The sequence below is a fragment of the Nothobranchius furzeri genome, chromosome 16, assembly GCF_043380555.1.
Source record: "Nothobranchius furzeri strain GRZ-AD chromosome 16, NfurGRZ-RIMD1, whole genome shotgun sequence".
In the NCBI taxonomy this organism is placed as follows: Eukaryota; Metazoa; Chordata; class Actinopteri; order Cyprinodontiformes; family Nothobranchiidae; genus Nothobranchius; species Nothobranchius furzeri.
Genome location: NC_091756.1, coordinates 55,325,919 through 55,344,377, shown reverse-complemented (window position 1 = coordinate 55,344,377; position 18,459 = coordinate 55,325,919). Strand labels below are relative to the sequence as shown.

The following is an 18,459-nucleotide window of genomic DNA, read 5'->3' as shown; positions in this document are numbered from 1 at the left end:
GATGCAATCCTATCATCCACAGGTAACCCACCTTCCCTGTAACCCACCTGTGAGGATTTTTGTAAAACAGAAAACACTTGTTTTCACCTTTGATCCAAGTAGAAACTCATGTTTTCATTTTTTTTTTTTTTGGTGGCAATAGAGTGAAATGCCCAATCTGGTTATGCTCTGTGTCTGCCAACCTACTGAGTAAATTTGTTTATCAGTTTAAATAATTTACAAGTTTTATCCCAATCACTTTATTTAGGCATGCAATAATAATAATAATAATAATAATAATAATAATAATAATAATAATACATCAAACTTATATAGTGCTTTTTAGGACACTCAAAGACGCTTCCATGCACTCTCACACTAACACACTGCCAATGATGTAGTGGCCGTAAAGGTCAAGAGGTCATCTGTAAGAAGGGTATAGAACTGAATTGTGAATCTTTGGTTTAAAAGTCTGATTCTAAATGTAGCCTTGTTCCTTAAACATTAACATTTAAATTCACCTTCAGTTTCTTTACTTGTAAATCCCCAAAATTTTGCTCACATGCTAATAAATCTATGTTCAACACCCTTGTCTGATTACATTCTTTACTTATCTGCATTATTCACTATAAGATTAAAGATTTCCGTATCAGTTCCAGGTCTCATAAGATGATTTGTTGACATACAGTAGGTTTCATCATTTTTACTGGGCCTTTTGAAAAAAGTTAGCCAGCTTCAATGTACTGAGCTTAAAAAAATTATTAAATAAGTAAGGTGGCCAGATCCCAACTCGCCAAATATGGGACAAAGACTACTTAATGTGGACCACGTGAAATTCCAATGCACCATAACGTTAAAAAGTAAAAAAAATTCTATTCTGCCTTTTAGTTCTAACATCACTGTTATACATAAAATTATTTTTATCATCATATATTTCATGTCTATTTGAATTCTATTTGAACAAGCAAACAGCTAAATCTATCTATTCTACTATTTCACAGTCCCTCTCCAGTTACCACAGCTAAACTCTGGCTCTGTGGACCTTATGCAGTGGCTCTGCATAAATTAATTTAAACCATTAACTAATTTAAACACTAAAGCAGTTTTTTAGACTTTGTATTGAACATTTGCACTGATTTTCCAAAACAGAAAGACACTAAAAGTACCAGTAACATTTTAGATCTGTTTATGTTTGTTTTAAATGAAGTTCCCACTAATATCAACATCCCATTGAATAAATAGCCACTTTTAGCAAGTTTTTTCCTTTTCAATTTAGAAACACATTTTTTTTGTTCCAAAAATGACACCATAGCTCTTATAGTAGATATAGGGAAGAGGGAAAAAAAACTCCACTGACTCTGAAAACATTCAGATCTAATTAGTTCGTTAGTCCTTTAGTTACTTTCGACCTCAAAATTCTGAGAATAAGTAATGAAGGCTTCCATTAAATTCTCTCATTATTTCTTGAATGCGCTTTAAAAGTGTTTAGCTTGTATGTATCTGAACCAACACACCTCCCAGCACCTAGTCTGTTTTAATTTCTGTTTTAGTATGAGCCTGTCTCATTACTGGGAAACTACTTTTGATCAACATGTTTTTTGTGTTTTTTATCTGACTCGTCACCGTGACACGACAAAAATAACTGAGAAACATCACAATGACTCTGTCAGAGTCTCCCTGAACAGTTCAACGAGTCTTCATTCTTTACCGCACTCATCTGTCCTCTGTGCTCACTGACATTTCTGCTTTGGTGGTTTGTGTGCACGCTCAACGCATTCCGGACCTGCATTAAAGTCCCGCCTCCTAGTTTAATTTACAGTAACTGGTAGCTTTCTGCACACAGTTCATGCAAGATTTTAACTCGAAATGGGTGACTGTCAATAATGCAGGACAGAGTCTCAATTTGCGGGATACATGAAAAGGAATGAAAATGCGGGACTGCCTCGCACAAAGTGGGACATCTGGTCACCCCTAGTCACCAAACCCACTGATGTGTAAGATTAAACCAGATCCTTCTTCTTCATTTCTTCTTTGACGCACATGCAAGAGAAGCTTGCCAGACTTATTTCTAACTAGTTGAAATGGCACCCAAGTTCTTGTTCTATACTGTAAAAGTCACTTGAGATTGTAAAGGTCACGCAAAATCAATGTTTCAAAGGGAAAATGAAAAAAAAGCTTTAGAAGCCAATCATTTCCCACAGCAGATAAACCGTGTTCTGGTGATAGAAACAGCTGAAACATGTTGCTGATGTAAGATTGTGTTTTACCTGCAGTGAACAATAATAGGTCCAGCATCTGGAGGATTACATGCCCTGACTTTTTGAAGAAAGGCCAGTGTTGTGGTGGGATATTCAGGCACTCCATGGTCAGGCCAGCCCAGGAACTGGAACTGTAGAACTTCTCTTTTCTCACTGGAGCCATTCTGTCAAAGCGTACAGATAAGAGCGTACAGATACACCATCCATCCATCCATTTTCACCCCCTTATCCAGAGTCGGGTCGCGGGGGCAGTAGCCTAAGGCGAGAGGCCCAGACTCCAGGGAATCCCAAGGTGTTCCCTGGCCAGGTGAGAGACATAGTCCCTCCAACGTGTCCTGGGTCTACCTTTAGGCCTCCTCCCTGTTGGACGTGCCCGGAAAACCTCACCAGGGAGGCGTCCACGAGGCATCCTGACCAGATGCCCGAACCACCTCAACTGGCTCCTTTCGATGTGAAGGAGCAGCAAATCTACTCCGAGCCCCTCCCGAATGACAGAGCTTCTCACCTTATCTCTAAGGGAGAGCCCAGCCACTCTGCGTAGAAAAGTCATTTCGGCCGCTTGTATCTGCAACCTCGTTCTTTCGGTCACTACCCAAAGCTCATGACCATAGGTGAGGGCAGGAACGTAGATCGACCGGTAAATTGAGAGCTTCGCCTTCTGACACAGCTCTCTCTTCACCACGACAGACCGGTACAACGCCCGCATCACTGCAGATGCAGCACCAATCCGCCTATCGATCTCACGCTCCAGTTTTCCCTCACTCGTGAACAAGACCCCGAGATACTTAAACTCCTCCACTTGGGGCAGGACCTCATCCCTGACACGGAGAAGGCTTTCTACCCTTTTCTGAATCAAGACCATGGTCTCAGATTTAGAGGAGCTGATTCTCATCCCAGCTGCTTCACACTCGGCTACGAACCGCTCCAGTGAAAGCTGAAGATCACGTTCTGATGAAGCCAACAGGACCACATCATCTGCAAAAAGCAGAGACCTGTTCCTCAGGCCACCAAAACGGATGCTCTCCACACCATGGCTGTGTCTAGAAATCCTGTCCATAAAGGTTATGAACAGAATCGGTGACAAAGGGAAGCCTTGGTGGAGTCCAACTCTCACTGGGAACGAGCCCGACTTACTGCCGGCAGTGCGGACCAAGCTCTGACACTGGTCATACAGGGACCTAACAGCCCATATCAGAGGGCCTGGTTCCCCATACTCCCACTCCACTTGGGACAATGCCTCATCCCAGATGCACCTTTTAAAAGTAATTCAAACACTTTGTTCATTTAAAAGGTAAAGTTGTTACCTTATTGGCTACTAATCAACTGTCTCAGTATGAGAACCACAAACAAGTCTGTACATTGTTTACGGTACACTCAAATCCTTCTACGTTTCTGTTGATTTTATTCACGTGTATAAGATAACATCAAAAGTATTTATCTCCCCATCTACTGTAGATACAAAATCAAAGTGTTATGTTAAAATGAACTGACGGGTGTCTTTGAATCATGCTGTAGTGTTACTACAATTTTCAGCATAGTGGTAGTGCTGGTTGTATAAATTCACCCCGGGGTCGTCTCTGCCTGAGATTAAAAGACATCATCTAATTATTCAATAGTTTCACATTTTATATTGAGTCTGAAATAAAGCTACATTATCACCAGGAAAAAAATTTATGTTTATAGGCATGAGCAATGGACCTCATCACTCCAAATCTCAGAGGAATCTTTTCTTATTTTTAGAGAACTTAAATCCAGGCAAAAATGAATTCTGACCAACTACTACATGAATCTCTTTTTCCTAAAAACCAAATGTTACACTGCGAAATAGTGCACGATATATATGACAAGTTCCCACCTTGTAAAAAGTAAATGTTCTCATGACGTATGTAGCCAGCTCCACAGTGTCCAGTATGGTCACTTGGATCATTCCATACGTCTCTGTACCACGACTGGGCCAGTACTGTTCACACTTAATCTGCACACAAAACACATCAGATTTACTCAGCTGTTTTAATTCACAGATTGCTGTGACCTACATGATTAACATGAAGCTTCTAGGTCATTTATTTTGCTTTCTGCTAAACCTCCAAGTCTGCACGATTCCTTGTCTGTGTTCACCTCCGTATTTGAACAATCTATTGCTCACAGATGTCCTCCCTACACACGCTTTTATCCAAAAACACCACTTTGTAACAGCAGTCTGCCAAAAGGAGTTTTTTTTTAAAGCATGAGCTACTCACCCGTGACTTCTCCTCTAGGTGGGTCATCATAACAATAGTGCATGTTCTCTGCTCCCACACCATCCTCCAGAAGTCACAAAGAGTCTCTGGCAGGGGCCCTTGTGTGGCGATGTAAGCATTCTGTTTTCTGTAGCCATCAATGTAGTTGGCATTGATGTAGGTGCTAGCTGGAACTCCTGATGAGCAAGAGGGACAAAGGTAAACACATCTTTCTTATTTTTATTTTTTTTACTGCTTTTTGAGTTGACTATTTTCTCTAGATTGATTGTTGTTTTACAATTTGGTTTTTCTTTTCCATCAACCTCTATTCAAGTGGTGAATTCTTTTTTTTACCTTTTCTACATTTCCTCTTCTATCCCCTCAGTTAGTTTCATCCTAGTTGGTTCAGTTTTTTTATTTGTTTACCTTGGTTTATGATTAAATACCTTTTAAATTGTCGGTTCTGTTTACATTTCACTTACATCTGCCACCTGTTACTCTACATCCAGGTCTTTCTCTACTTCAACTAGTATTTTTCTGAGAAATTTGTGTTAATTTAGCTTTTGCAACATCCAAGTCTGTTGGTCTTACCATCCACAGATGTGAGGATGATCCTGGAGTGGTCGTAAGCAATAACATTTGCATAGCGGTTCTTGGGCTTATTGACTTCCTGGATGGAGTTCTCCCAGGTGAACTGCTGTCCTGGATCAATAGACTTATGAACAAAAAGATAATTGTGAAAAGAAGCCACAAATAAATCATAATTATTTAATACACTCATGTCCAGGTCCACATATCAATTCCTCTTGTCTGAATATATATATATATATATATATATATATATATATATATATATATATATATATATATATATAAATAAACCCAGAATGATTGTCCTGGATAAATAACGGAATATGGAGAGTCACTTGTTCAAATATAACCAATTCAAAATTAAAGTCACCACTGAACAGTAAACAAATCAATACTTTATTTATTACATTTATAACCATTTAAAACACAGCGTGGCAGCTGACCAAAGTGCTGTACAGTCAAGAAAAGGAGGTCATTAAAGCTGTGATGAATCAAGACTTGCCCTTAGAAAGCAACATGAACAGATAATAAAATCACTCAATAAAATAATTAAAACTGTCCAATGGTTAAACGTGTGTAAAAAGAAAAGAAAAAGAAGCTAAGAACAAAATTAAAATTGACCTAAAGCAGTAGTACTCAATAGGCGGCCCGCGAGCCTTTTGACCAGCCGAATCAAACTTTGGTCTCTTCAGAGCCAATTACATCCACCAACAGTCAAGAAAATATTGGAAAGCCATTTGTCTTTAATTATTTTTGATGGGGCATACTAGAGTCAACAATTATCTAAAATGTGTCATACGCTATAATGCAAAAGGTGGACGCTCTACCACATCGATACAGTCAGACCTTTAAGTAAAGTCATGGATAACGGAGTCTGGTGTGGAGCAACTTAAACGGTCTGGCGAGTCCTGACCAGAACCCAATGAAACTACTTTGGGATCAATTAGATTACAGACTGAGAGACACTGTTTTTTTACTACATGCATTCCTGACCTCAGAGGTGTGCTTCTGGAATAATGGTCAAAATCTCCCATATGCATTGTGCAATGCTTCCCAAAACATCAAGGATAACTTTATTTTTATATCACATCTAAAAAAAAAACCTTCTTGTTGTCCCAAAGAGCTGTACATATAACAAAATATACTGCAGTAAAAGCACACTAAAGAAATACACGAGTATAAATGAAAAAACTTTGAAAGTTGTATTCTCTAGCGTTACTTAGGGAGTCTTCTGTCGCTATTATAAAAATACACAATCTATTTAATGTCAAGTGTAGCATTTCAAATGACTTTCAGGTGATCCAGAAATGAAGTTTTAACCTGGCTTCGTTAATAGAGCACGGTTTACCTGATATTCCTGAGAGAAGCGCAGCCCACTGTTAGCTTTGAGTCTCTCTATGTGGTCTGCTAAGTTGCTAACAAAAATGGGAGGATGCTCCTTCATCCCTGGAGAGGTGAGAGAGATGAGAACTGGCTCACACAAGCAAAGTGAACATGAGTCCTGGCAAACATGTTAGGGTGGTCCAAGCTAAGAGAAACATCTTTCAGGTTCATGTAGAGACGGAGTCCAGACCGTTAAGGATAAAAATAAAAACTATAGCCCGAGTTTCATCTTTTCCTCTCCAAGACTGAAACTGTCATTTTACATTCTTCATATGAGTTATAACCTACAGGCATTATCATGTCTCTTTAAAGTGTTTGAGCCTCTTGCTCCTGAAAGGGAAAAATAAGTTTTAACTCTTGCTGCCAGGTGGCTTTTGGTGCTCAAAATGTCATTTATTTTCAGGATTGTAATGATGTCATCAAATGATGCTGATTTGCACTAAATAAGAGCACCAGCCCCCATCCTGTACACTTTCTACAGAGGCACCATCGAGAGCATCCTGTCGTGCAGCATCACTGTGTGGTTCGGAGCCTGCAATGTTTCATGCATTAAAACCCTCCAACGTATAGTGAGAGCAGCAGAGAATGTCATTGGGGTCTCTCTCCCCTCCCTACCAGACATTTACAGCACCCGCCTCACAAAAAAGGCCCTTCGCATTGCGGCTGATCCCACTCACCCGATGCAAAGCCTCTTCGAGCTGCTGCCATCAGGGAGGAGACTGCGGAGTCTCAAGGCCAGGATCAACAGACTGAAGGACAGCTTTATCCATCAGGCAGTTAGGAAGCTAAACTCCCTCCCGGCTCTCCCAACTCTCCTCTCTTTTCCCCCACAGTCTCTGAACTTGGTTACTGTTTTTATACTAAATGTTTATTTTCTATCTAGCGAGAGTTTGAGAGCAACGTAATTTCATTTCTCTGTATGTCCTGTACATGTGGCAGAAGTGACAATTAAACTGACTTTGACTTTTTGACTTTGATAATTAAGAAAAGACTGTCCTAAAAAAAAACTAGGCAGTTTTGGCTTGCCTTTAGCACTGCCTAGTGTTTGTAGAACTGAAAGCAAAACGTCCTTGCTGGTTGTTCATCTTTTTACCACCTTAATCTAACAGCAGAAATGTCTCCCCAGCCTTAGTGTCTACAGGAGTGATTCATCACTAAATTAAACAAACCAGCTGCGTTCGTGATCCAAAACATGCAGAAAATGGGCTGGAACCAGACTGCAGTGCAGATATGTCAGCCAGTAGTGACTGGCCAATGGGTGGCCAGGGGTGGTCATGAATAGGAAATCACCAAAGGCCCAGGGGTGGAACGCACCACCCGCCACCGGATTCAAATGACAACAAAAGACAAAAGTCAAACTGTGCAGAAAGTCTGTGGCACCAAGTCAAGATAACACTCCTCCAGCTTCAGTACAACCACACTTTACAGAGAACCTGACTACCTGACAACTCATATTTGACAATATTCACATGGTTTGTAATATCCGTATGTAGAATTATAAGATATTGTATCTTAAATAGTTTGTGTCTGAAGGAACTTTTAGTTCTTTTACTTTAATACTTGTTCAGCTGTGCTTAGATTTTCAATTTTCACAAAAGTACTTAGTATGAATTTCTTGTCATAGAAAATAAAATTAATTGAAATGAACATATTCGGGGCAATAATTCTATTAATAAAATTAAGAAAACTTTTGTTTTGCACATACTGGTTGTTATTGTCCATTTATCAATACCAAGGTGAACTCCTCAATACACCGTGATATTTATTTGAGGCCATACCACCCTAGTACCTATGGGCCATTCCCATCTGTACCGGGTCGGCCTGGGCCGGGTAGCATAGGTTGTTTACATATCTGGGTGGCCTGGTATTTTTCCGGACCAACCAAGGCTCATTCTCAGCCCTCTTCTCGAGGGGGTCTGCTTCAGGCCGACCAGGGCCAACACACCCACTGCTGACAGCAAATTCACACCTTCCATTAGAGCAAGCCTCTGATTGGTGGGTAGAATCAGCCCACATGGGCTTAAGGCAAGGATGCGTGGAATCAACCGGGCCAGGCTGGGGCCGACTGGGGCTACCCAGCCCGGGCCGACCCGGTACAGATGGGAATGGCCCATTAGTGTCACTAATCACAGAACATTATAGCGTATTGTGTTTAAACAGCTTGATGACCCTGTAAACAATCCTAAACATGGAAACTGCCCAATTTACTACAGTTTAATGGTCCTTAAATTCCCTTTGCCTTAGAAGTATCGCTAACTTGGTCTGGTCTGACCTGAAGTAAGTATATCCCACGCATATCAGATCCAAACACAATCTAAACGCAATCCCAGGATGTTTGGAGGCACAGAGTGAGTGATGAGTCAATGCCTTGTGTGTGAGAGTTCAGTCTCCTCATCTCCACTGGGTCTGCGATGGGGGCCACAAGGGCATCCTTCTTCCCTAACATGTGCTCATCCTTGGCTGGAGCTGTACGTTTCCTGGAGGGGAAAAATAAATACATAATGGAGAGAAAAACATTTGAAACATTAAACACAATGGGGAAGCATGCATATACATCTCCCCTAAACATATTCACAATTTTGGAAGGAGATGTGCGTGCTGTTTTTTGTTTTCTCTGTCTTATTGAGGACATCCTCCATAAACCTCTGGAGGCAACCAGTCTATGGCAAGTGTGTGATGTGAGTCAAGAGCATGTGTTGGGGGGTTTAGGCAGGTTAATGGTGACACTAGTGATGAAAACACTGTGTGCAACAACAGGCTGAAGAGTGAAGAGGCAGCTGATTATCAGAGCTGCAATCTGCTGGGAAACAGCAAGGGTCTCTTTAGACTAATGTCATGTTCTGTGTCCCTTTGTTCCCCAGCCCCTCCAGTTCCCACTCCAGGTTCTCCTTTTGTGTTTCATAGCGCCCTCATGTGTCCTTTGTCTGCGTCTCATTTATGTGTCTCTTTGTGTTCCTCATTTGTCCTCTGGTCTTCAGCCTTCCAAATATCTCTCAGGTCCTGTGTTCCTTTAGTCTTCTCCAGTCACCCCTCTGCAGCCAGTCATCCCTCTTCAGTGTTTATAGTTTCAGCTTTTCATTTTATTAGTCTCTTTTATGTTTTGTCCCACCAGTCTTTGTAATTCTCCTTCCCTTTAGAATATTAGTTATGTGGTTGCTTTTCTTCTAGGTTTTTTCTTATGTCATGTGAGTTCCCTCCCTGATTAAGTATTGCTTTCACCTGGTCCTCTCCCCACACACCTGCAGCTCATCTGCCTCCCATCATGCCCCAGTTTATTTAAGCCCTGTCTTGTCTCTGTGTCTTGTCGGTCCATTGTTTGTCAGCGTGATTTGTTCTGTCAGTCTGCCTGTTCCCCTGGTGTTTTTGGTGTATTTTTATTTTGGGACTCATCCTACAATAAAAAGATTTTTTTCTTCATATCCACTCCTGCCTCGTGTCATCCTGGGTTCTGCATTTTGGGTTCTAACATCCCTTCAAAATGTGACAACTAAGGTGCAAACAAGATTACTCCTTCTCAAAAACTAGATTTTACACATAACAAATACGAGTGATTGAAAGCCACTGACCTTTCTTGTTTGCTGCATCCAAAGAAGGTAGATGGGTATTGATAAGAGAGAGACGGGGGAGTCATTTATCTGTTACAGCTAGCAGCAACACAGTGAACAGGAACTTAATCTTTATAAAAACAGACATTCGATTCCCATTTTACTTTTGGTTAATAAAATGATAATAAGTAAAACATAAGATGAAACAAATCAATTTATACAATTCAGTTACCACAATCATAATCAGGGAATAAATGGATAACTAATCTGGATAACTCAGCTGTGACAGGCTCATTGCTTTAAGCAAGTCAACTGCCTTTTAACCAGGAAGACTTCATTCAGGTCTACTTTCTTTAATAAAACAATATTTTCTGACTCATTCTGAATTATGTCAATCAAACACTAATCATGTGAAACATTTGAAACTCTTTTAGAGCGTCAGACTGTCAGACTCACCTCTTGAAGAGCAAAATAGTAATGACTGTGATGATGATAATGATGACAGCCAGCACTGGACCCATCACCCATAACATCTCTGGATCCTCCTGAGCTCGTGAGGTCACTCCACTGAACTTCAGCATGAAGCTCTCAGAGAACGGACTGGCTGAAAACACCTTCTGCTTCAAAGGACCAGAGAGGGAGCAGGTTCCATTTATTAGGCAGCAGCATCAAACCTGACTCAGAGCAGATGGGTTCGGATGTCTCTCACATCAGCTCTCTACCTTAACCCTCAGCTTCATAGACAAAAATTACATAAAGATTTCTGTTCTAAAACCAACTTCAACGCCCCAAAGCCGTGGGCCAATCACATTGCACCACGAGTCTTCATCTGCTCTTGTTAGGGGACTGAAGAAGAATAAGAAAATATTTTTTGTATAGCATCTTTCAAGATAAAAATCACGAGGTGCTTCACAAGAACAAAATCTAAATAAATAAATAAATAAAAATCTAAAAGATTTTGGATTAAAAAATGGGGAAAATGGAAACTTTTTGAAGAAAAAAATGTGAAGGAAGAAAATAAACAAATAAGAAAAGGTAATACGGGATCCTGAGGAAGGCAGAATTGGTAGAAACAGCAGCATGAAGAGAAGGTAGTGAGGAAGAATGAACTGAAGGTCACAAAACCTGAACAAATGAGTTTTCAGTTGCTTTCTAAAGGAGACCACTGAGTCCATCGATCTTAGGGGGAGAGAGGATCAGAGCAAGAGGATCATGTTAGTTTTAATCAATCATCTCTTTCTAACAATCTAAATGTTAGTGTTCCTTGGGCAACAAGCTGTTTCTTGATCAGATCTAGTTCTGTCATTCTCATGAGTCTTTCACCCTACCATCCAAATTAGGAATCAGAAAAAAATCAGCTATTTGTAGGGATGCATAATATATCTGCTTCAATATTGATATCGGCAGATGTTAGTCATTTTTAACATATCGGTATCGGTCCGATAAATAAAACTGGGCTGATATTAACATCCGATATTTTTTCCATCTTGTTTCCATTTGTTTATCTGTTTTAGAGGGTGAGGGGGTGGTGTGTATTTGTTTAGTCATGTGACAGTGACGTGCTTCCTCAGAAGCGTAAATGTGTGTGATGTTAGTACATAATTTGTATGTTCTGTGTTTGTCTTCAAATTCCATTTTTGGTTCTTCTTTAAACACAAATAAGGTTTTTCTTTACCTTGCTGATGTTTCGTTTGCGGCTGCAAACATCTTCAGAGCGGACGCTGATGGTGGTGTCACTTCCGACTCCGTTTATCCTCTGCTGCCCGCGGATAAACGGAGTCGGAAGTGACACCACCATCAGCATCAGCTCTGAAGGTGTTTGCAGCCGCAAACGAAACATCAGCAAGGTAAAGAAAAACCTTATTTGTGTTTAAAAAATAGCCAAAAATGGAATTTGTTAGTAAATAATATTGTAAATTCAGCTTCAATCATTTTAATTCTCCACAACATCTGCTGATTTTGGAAGCATTAATGTCAGTATATCGGTATCGGTTAATATCGATTATCGGACACAACAGTTATATTAATATCAGATATCGGTACCAGCCCAAAACATTTCATATCAGTGCTTCACTACTTATTTGTGGTTGTAAATCACACACCTTGTCCTTATTTTGAGTTTTTGTCATAATTTTCAGACTTTTTATCTAACTTAGGATTGAGTACTGATAAAATCATTATAGTTAGATGTTTAAATATCCATGTTGATGTTGAAAGTGATAACCTGAAAATTTTGTTTTGTAATCCATTTGACTCAAATGTTTTTTCTCAAAATGCTAACAAACCAACTCACTCTCTATCATACTCTTGATCTTGTTTTGACATGTGGTATTGAGAGTGAACAGTTGTTTATCAAGTTTCTCTGTAGATCTAGTCCTCAGATTCTGTGTTGAATTGTCAGACCCTCTGCTGTTGTTAATGCTCCTCTTTCCTGGACCCTTTCTCCTCAGTGTTTATTTTATCCTGTTCACTATAAAAACACATCATGTTGGGACAACAGTTGCTCAGCTAATAAATGTGAGTAAACATAAATGTGGGTAAATCAGAAGTGTTGGATATGCTTAGCTCGTCGTGGCTACTCACAGACTCCTGATCGTTCAGTTCAGCCAGAACAAAGCAGCGGTACAGCTTCTGAACAGGAAGTGCTCTGTTATAGTATCCATGGTATTTCTTGTCATCACCCAGAGCGAAGATCTCTGGCAAAGAGTCCAGTTTAGCAGCAATATAGGACTGTGGTAAATCTGGACTCTGTCTCTGCAGATGGCTGTCAGCTTCAGCCTCCAGCATCAGCTGATGGGAAGACATGAGAAAAGAACACAAGGACTCACTGTGAAACCATAAAACAGTCTTCTGTTATACAGCCTAGGAGCTCAGGCTCGAGTCAAACTGAAACCACTTGACTTTCCAAATCTTCCAAACAATTAACAGTTTAAAATTTTTCTTTGTGGTTCCGTGACATACTTTTTTTTCCTGTTAAGTACAAGACAGGAGCAGAGCGCATTATAATTGAATCCAGTGTTATAGCAGTTAGGGATACTTAGAGATGATGTGTAGCTTTTACTATTAATCATTTAGAAATACCCATCGAAATGTTCTTGAAAATTAATTTAATGATGGCCAGTTGTTGAAAAATATTGGCGTCTTCATAACATATAACCATAAAAATCGTGTCTAAGATACATGAGAGTGGGTCTAACCCAAAAATTCCACTATCTCCGCTCCGCTGCACTCCGCTCCGGCACGAACTCCGCAGCAAACACGGTCCCGTTGTAGTCAATCAGAGCTGTTCCAGTACTGCGGCCGTGCGGCGCAGTGCGCCACCCGCCGTTCCACCATCCGGCAGAAATGGGATCGATTCTATTTTTGCCGGACGCCGGAGCACCTCCGCAGTCAATGGACAGAAACCCCAACCGCCCAACAGGAAAGGGAGCAAGCACAACTTCCATTATTTCACAATAAATCGATAAACAAAAAGTGTTTTTCGATTCAAGATTGAACATCTTTGGCGGATGTTGGGTGTCAAGGCCAATTTCGACATTGGTTACCGGCCCGTCTTCTGGAGCTGCTACTAACCAACCATAGCTAACTGCTTTGGATATAAGAAAAATATTTCAGATATCAGCCTGATAGCTACAATTAGTTGACTTACCTGAAATTATACCAGAAAAAAACAATTCATGTCCGAATTGCGATTATTTATAAAGATTCTGAATCAATTCATAAAGACTCTCAATCGATCATGTCTTTTTATGTAAACTGCTAATCATGCTGTAGATCAATGATTCCCAACCAGCTGTTCACATTACAGGGAGTGTGCAGAAACATTAATATTGAATTTTGCAGATGATATCATCAGTTGTTCACCAGCATTTGCTGATCCTCATAAAAAAAGAGGCTGGGATGTGTTATTCTTAAGTAATGCCCAAAAGCAGTTCCATGGTAATAAACAGAAATGATATAAAATTAGGCCAACCTCGACTCTGCGTGGATGTTGTTAATCTGCGATGTTCCCTTAAATGGTAAGAGGTAGTCCTTCAAGATTGTTGGAAAACCATTTCAGGTGTTTAGCTCTTGAAGCTCAACAAGAGAATGCCAAGAGTGTGCGAAGCAGTAATCAGAGCAAAGGGTGGATATTTTGAAGGAAATAGAATATAAAACATGTTTTCAGTTATTTCATCTTCTTTGGTTAAGTACATAACTCCACATGTGTTCATTCATAGTTTTGATGCCTTCAGTAAGAATCTATCAATGAAATGGTCATGAAAATAAAGACAACAAATTGAATGAGAAGGTATGTCCAAACTTTTGGCCTGTACAGTAAGTCGCTTTGGAGAAATTCACATTTTTGGATTGTCTGGGCGTGATGAGACGTGTGACATGGTAAAAATGGTGGTGGTGAGGACCTCCTATTTGGAAAGTTGAGCCTATGGACATTGTCCAATATATATGCAGATGGTGAAAACACATTGTTTTATAGTTATTATTCTCACATTATGTTGTTTATTCATACGAAGATTTGCTTGTCCATAATAAATGTTGCCAACTCCGCATCAGTCTAGGTGTGCCTGCAAATGCACCCACACGCTCTGTGATTGACATCTGTACATAAGTGGATGTCTAACACTATTGACTAATGCTGAATGATGGTTATCTCAAACTGCAGTGGGCTCTGTATGAAGGGGGATGGGTTTGGGAAGAAAAATGTATACTGCCTACATTAGATCCCAGTACAGGGAGAAACCGATGGGCAAGACTATCACTTTTACAGATTTTTTTTAAAAATCATCTATAATTCCTGAAAGGGGGAAATTTAGCTGCTTTAACCCATGGACTGATCCTTGCTGTTGTTTATATGTAAAGAAAATCTAAATCACACACCCACTCACCTCGAGTACGTCCATGTCTTCAGGGTTTTCCCATCTGTTCAGAGAAACTTGGCTTTCAGGGATCACAACAATGTAGAACCACCTGTAATAAAATAACTACATATCACACCAATATGCTTCAGGACAACTGACAAATGCAAAGGTCTTTAATTCTTCTCAAATACAAACTAAAGAGGAGAAGTAAATGATGCCACCCTGAAGGAGTCCTCTTTTCAATTCAAGTCAATTCAATTGTATTTGCATAGCGCCAAATCACGGCAAGAGTCATCTCAAGGCACTTCACATAATAAACATTCCAGTCCAGGTCAGTTTATTAAGCCAATCAGAAAAAATATTTCTTACATAAGGAACCCAGCAAATTGCATCAAGTCACTGACTAGTGTAAGTGACTTTACAGCAATCCTCATACTAAGCAAACATTTAGTGACAGTGGAGAGGAAAACTCCCTTTTAACAGGAAGAAACCTCCAGAGGATCCTGGCTCAGTATAAGCAGCCATCCACCACGACTCACTGGGGATGGAGAAGACAGAGCAGATACACACACACACACACACACACACACACACACACACACGCACACACACACACGCACACACACACACACACACACACACACACACACACACACACACACACACACACACACACACACACACACACACACACACACACCAAGCAATGTGTCTATGGTTACATTGTGATTTCTTAGTAAATATTCTATTTGGTGAGACATTAACTAGGATAAATACAGTAAAGTTTATCTATAATTAAACGGGTAAACTAGCAGTAGCATATCCAACGTCAAGGAAAGCAAAAAGTTATTATCAGGAGAGGGAGAATGTTTAAGTGATTAGCAGCAGTGTGCTAGACGATGGCCCCCTCCATGAGGCCACCACAGCTCAGCAGAACATCATTGTAGCTTCTTCTGGGGAGAAAAACACTTAGAGAAAAAATAAAGTTAACAGCTGAAATTGCAGAAAATAGTACAGTTAAAGAGCAGATTGTAGAAGAAAGTAGTAGAGTGTGAAAAGTGGTCAGTGTATCCTCCAGCAGTCTAAGCCTATAGCAGCATAACTACAGAGATAACTCTGGATAATCTATCCTATTTAGATGGAGGCATGTTGGAGGCAGGGCAAGGGAGAGTCGTCTTTATCAACTGTACACTCCACCTCCCTCTACTCCCCCACTTATCCAGCTCTAGGCTAACAGATTTTAACCATAGGCCCTATCAAATAAAAATGTTTTAAGCCTAGTCTTAAAAGTAGACATGGTGTCTGCCTCACATACTAAAGCTGGGAGTTGGTGCCACAGGAGAGGAGCCTGATAACTAAAAGATCTGCCTCCCATCCTAATTTTAGATATTCAGGGAACCACCAGTAAACCTGCAGTCTGAGAGCGAAGTACTCGGTTAGGAACGTATGGAACAATACGATGTATTGATGGAGCTTGATTATTAAGAGCTTTATATGTGAGAAGAAGGATCTTAAAATCTATTCTGAATTTAACAGGTAGCCAATGTAGGGAAGCTAAGACAGGAGACATATGATCTCTGTTTTTAATTCTCATCAGAACTCTAGCTGCAGCATTTTGGACAAGCTGAAGACTTTTAACTACATTCTGTGGACTTCCTGAGAGTAATGAATTACAGTAATCCAGACGTGATGTAATAAATGCATGAACTAGTTTTTCAGCATCACTCCTGGAAAGGAAGCTTCTAATCTTAGCAATATTCCGAAGGTGGAAAAAGGAAATCCTACAAACCTGTTTAACGTGGGATTTAAATTACATTCCCTGGTCAACGATAACACCAAGGTTCCTTTCTTTGTTCTCGGAGACTAATTTAATGCCATTCAGGTCAGGTGATTGACTAAGCAATTTCCTTTTCTGAATTTCAGGTCCAAAGATGAGAACTTCAAACTTGTCTTGATTTAAAGCAAAATGTTTTGAGTCATCCAATTTTTTATGTCCTCAAGACAAGCCTGTAATCTACCTAACTGATTAGATTCATCAGGGTTAATGGATACATATAACTGAGTATCATCAGCATAACAGTGGAAGTTTATCCCATGCTGTCTAAGGATTTTACCAATTGGGAGCATATATAGTAAAAAGAATTGGTCCAAGCACTGAACCCTGTGGTACTCCACAAGTAACCCTGGAGTATGAAGAAGATTTGTCATGTACATTTACAAAATGAAATCTATCAGACAGGTAGGATTTAAACCAGCCTAGCGCTGTGCCTTTGATCCCTACAACATGTTCAAGTCTTTCTAAAAGAACATTGTGATCAACTGTGTCAAAAGCAGCACTGAGATTTAACAAGACTAGAACAGACACAAGATCCTTATCTGAGGCCATGAGAATATCATTTGTAACTCTCACTAATGCAGTTTCAGTGCTGTGATACTCTCTAAAACCAGACTGAAATTCCTCAAACAGAGCATTAGTGTTTAAATGCTCACATACTTGGATGCCCACTATTTTCTCCAGGACTTTGGATAAAAATGGAAGGTTAGATATTGGTCAATAATTCATTGGGTCATCTGGATCCAGAGAAGGCTTAAGTGAAGGTTTGATTACAGAAACCTTAAAATCCTGTGGTACATATCCATTTACTAAGGATAGATTGATTATATCTAGAATGAGGACAGTAGCCAAAGGAAATGCATCTTTAAATAATTTGGTTGGGATTGGATCTAAAATGCAAGTTGAAGGTTTAGGTGAAGCTAATATTTTTGATAACTCAGAAAGCTCATCTGGATCAAAACAGTTAAAACACAGATGAGGTTCTACAGTTACATCTGATGCTGCCTCACTTACCCCAAAATTCCACTATCTCCGCTCCGCCCCCGCCCTCCGCTGCCGCTCGCTTCCGAACTCAAATTATACTGTACCTGCTCTACAACGGCTCCGCTCCGGTGCGGAGACCTGAGGTGCGCAAACAGGCATGCGCAGGATTTTTGAGATCTTGCGATACAGTCCGAGCAATAAACGCGGAAGTTAGATCCAAACACCCGTTGTGTGGGAGAAGCATCAAATTGAACTGTTTAATCTGCCTATCATTTGTGTTGAGAGATCAGCAGTGTTTGGATCAACAAAGTGTGACTACTTTGATAGTGGAAACTGTATTTATGGCTTATTTTTGTGCATTTAAAGTTCAGCCGCCATTGATATTTGTTAAAAGTTGTTAAACCTGTGCATATGAAACAAAAGACGCTTTTTGTTTATCGATTTATTATGAAATAACGGAAGTTGTGCTTGCTCCCTTTCCTGTTGGGCGGTTGTGGTTTCTGTCCATTGACTGTGGAGGTGCTCCGGCGTCCAGCAAAAATAGAATTGATCCTATTTTTGCCGGACGGCGGAACGGCGGGCGGCGCACTGCGCCGCACGGCCGCAGTAGTGGAACAGCTCTGATTGACTACAACGGGACCGTTTTTGCTGCGGAGTTCGTACCGGAGCGCAGCGGAGCGGAGATAGTGGAATTTTGGGGTTACTGAGGAAGAAGAAATCGCATTGGGGAGGATGCTAAAGATTTTGTTTCTAATAGAATTAATTTTACTTGTAAAAAATCCCATGAAGTCGTTGCTGCTGAGGGCT

At 40.3% G+C, this 18,459-nt stretch overlaps 1 protein-coding gene across 9 annotated transcripts in view; it reads right to left on the bottom strand.

The window, feature by feature from the left end:
- Nucleotides 1-18,459, bottom strand: part of ptprfa (protein tyrosine phosphatase receptor type Fa) — a 79,194-nt gene that overhangs the window by 13,083 nt on the left and 47,652 nt on the right. For 7 of the 9 annotated variants that reach the window (XM_054749568.2, XM_054749570.2, XM_054749571.2 and 4 more), the window contains 10 exons: nt 14,862-14,943; nt 12,559-12,765; nt 10,432-10,595; nt 9,997-10,008; nt 8,798-8,907; nt 6,396-6,493; nt 5,048-5,171; nt 4,478-4,653; nt 4,093-4,212; nt 2,247-2,401 (listed from right to left, as the gene is read on the bottom strand). In XM_054749568.2, coding sequence (XP_054605543.1) covers nt 2,247-2,401; nt 4,093-4,212; nt 4,478-4,653; nt 5,048-5,171; nt 6,396-6,493; nt 8,798-8,907; nt 9,997-10,008; nt 10,432-10,595; nt 12,559-12,765; nt 14,862-14,943 — 1,248 coding nt within the window. The remainder of the gene's footprint in view (nt 1-2,246; nt 2,402-4,092; nt 4,213-4,477; nt 4,654-5,047; nt 5,172-6,395; nt 6,494-8,797; nt 8,908-9,996; nt 10,009-10,431; nt 10,596-12,558; nt 12,766-14,861; nt 14,944-18,459) is intronic. The other 2 variants (XM_054749569.2, XM_054749572.2) reach the window with 1 other exon arrangement.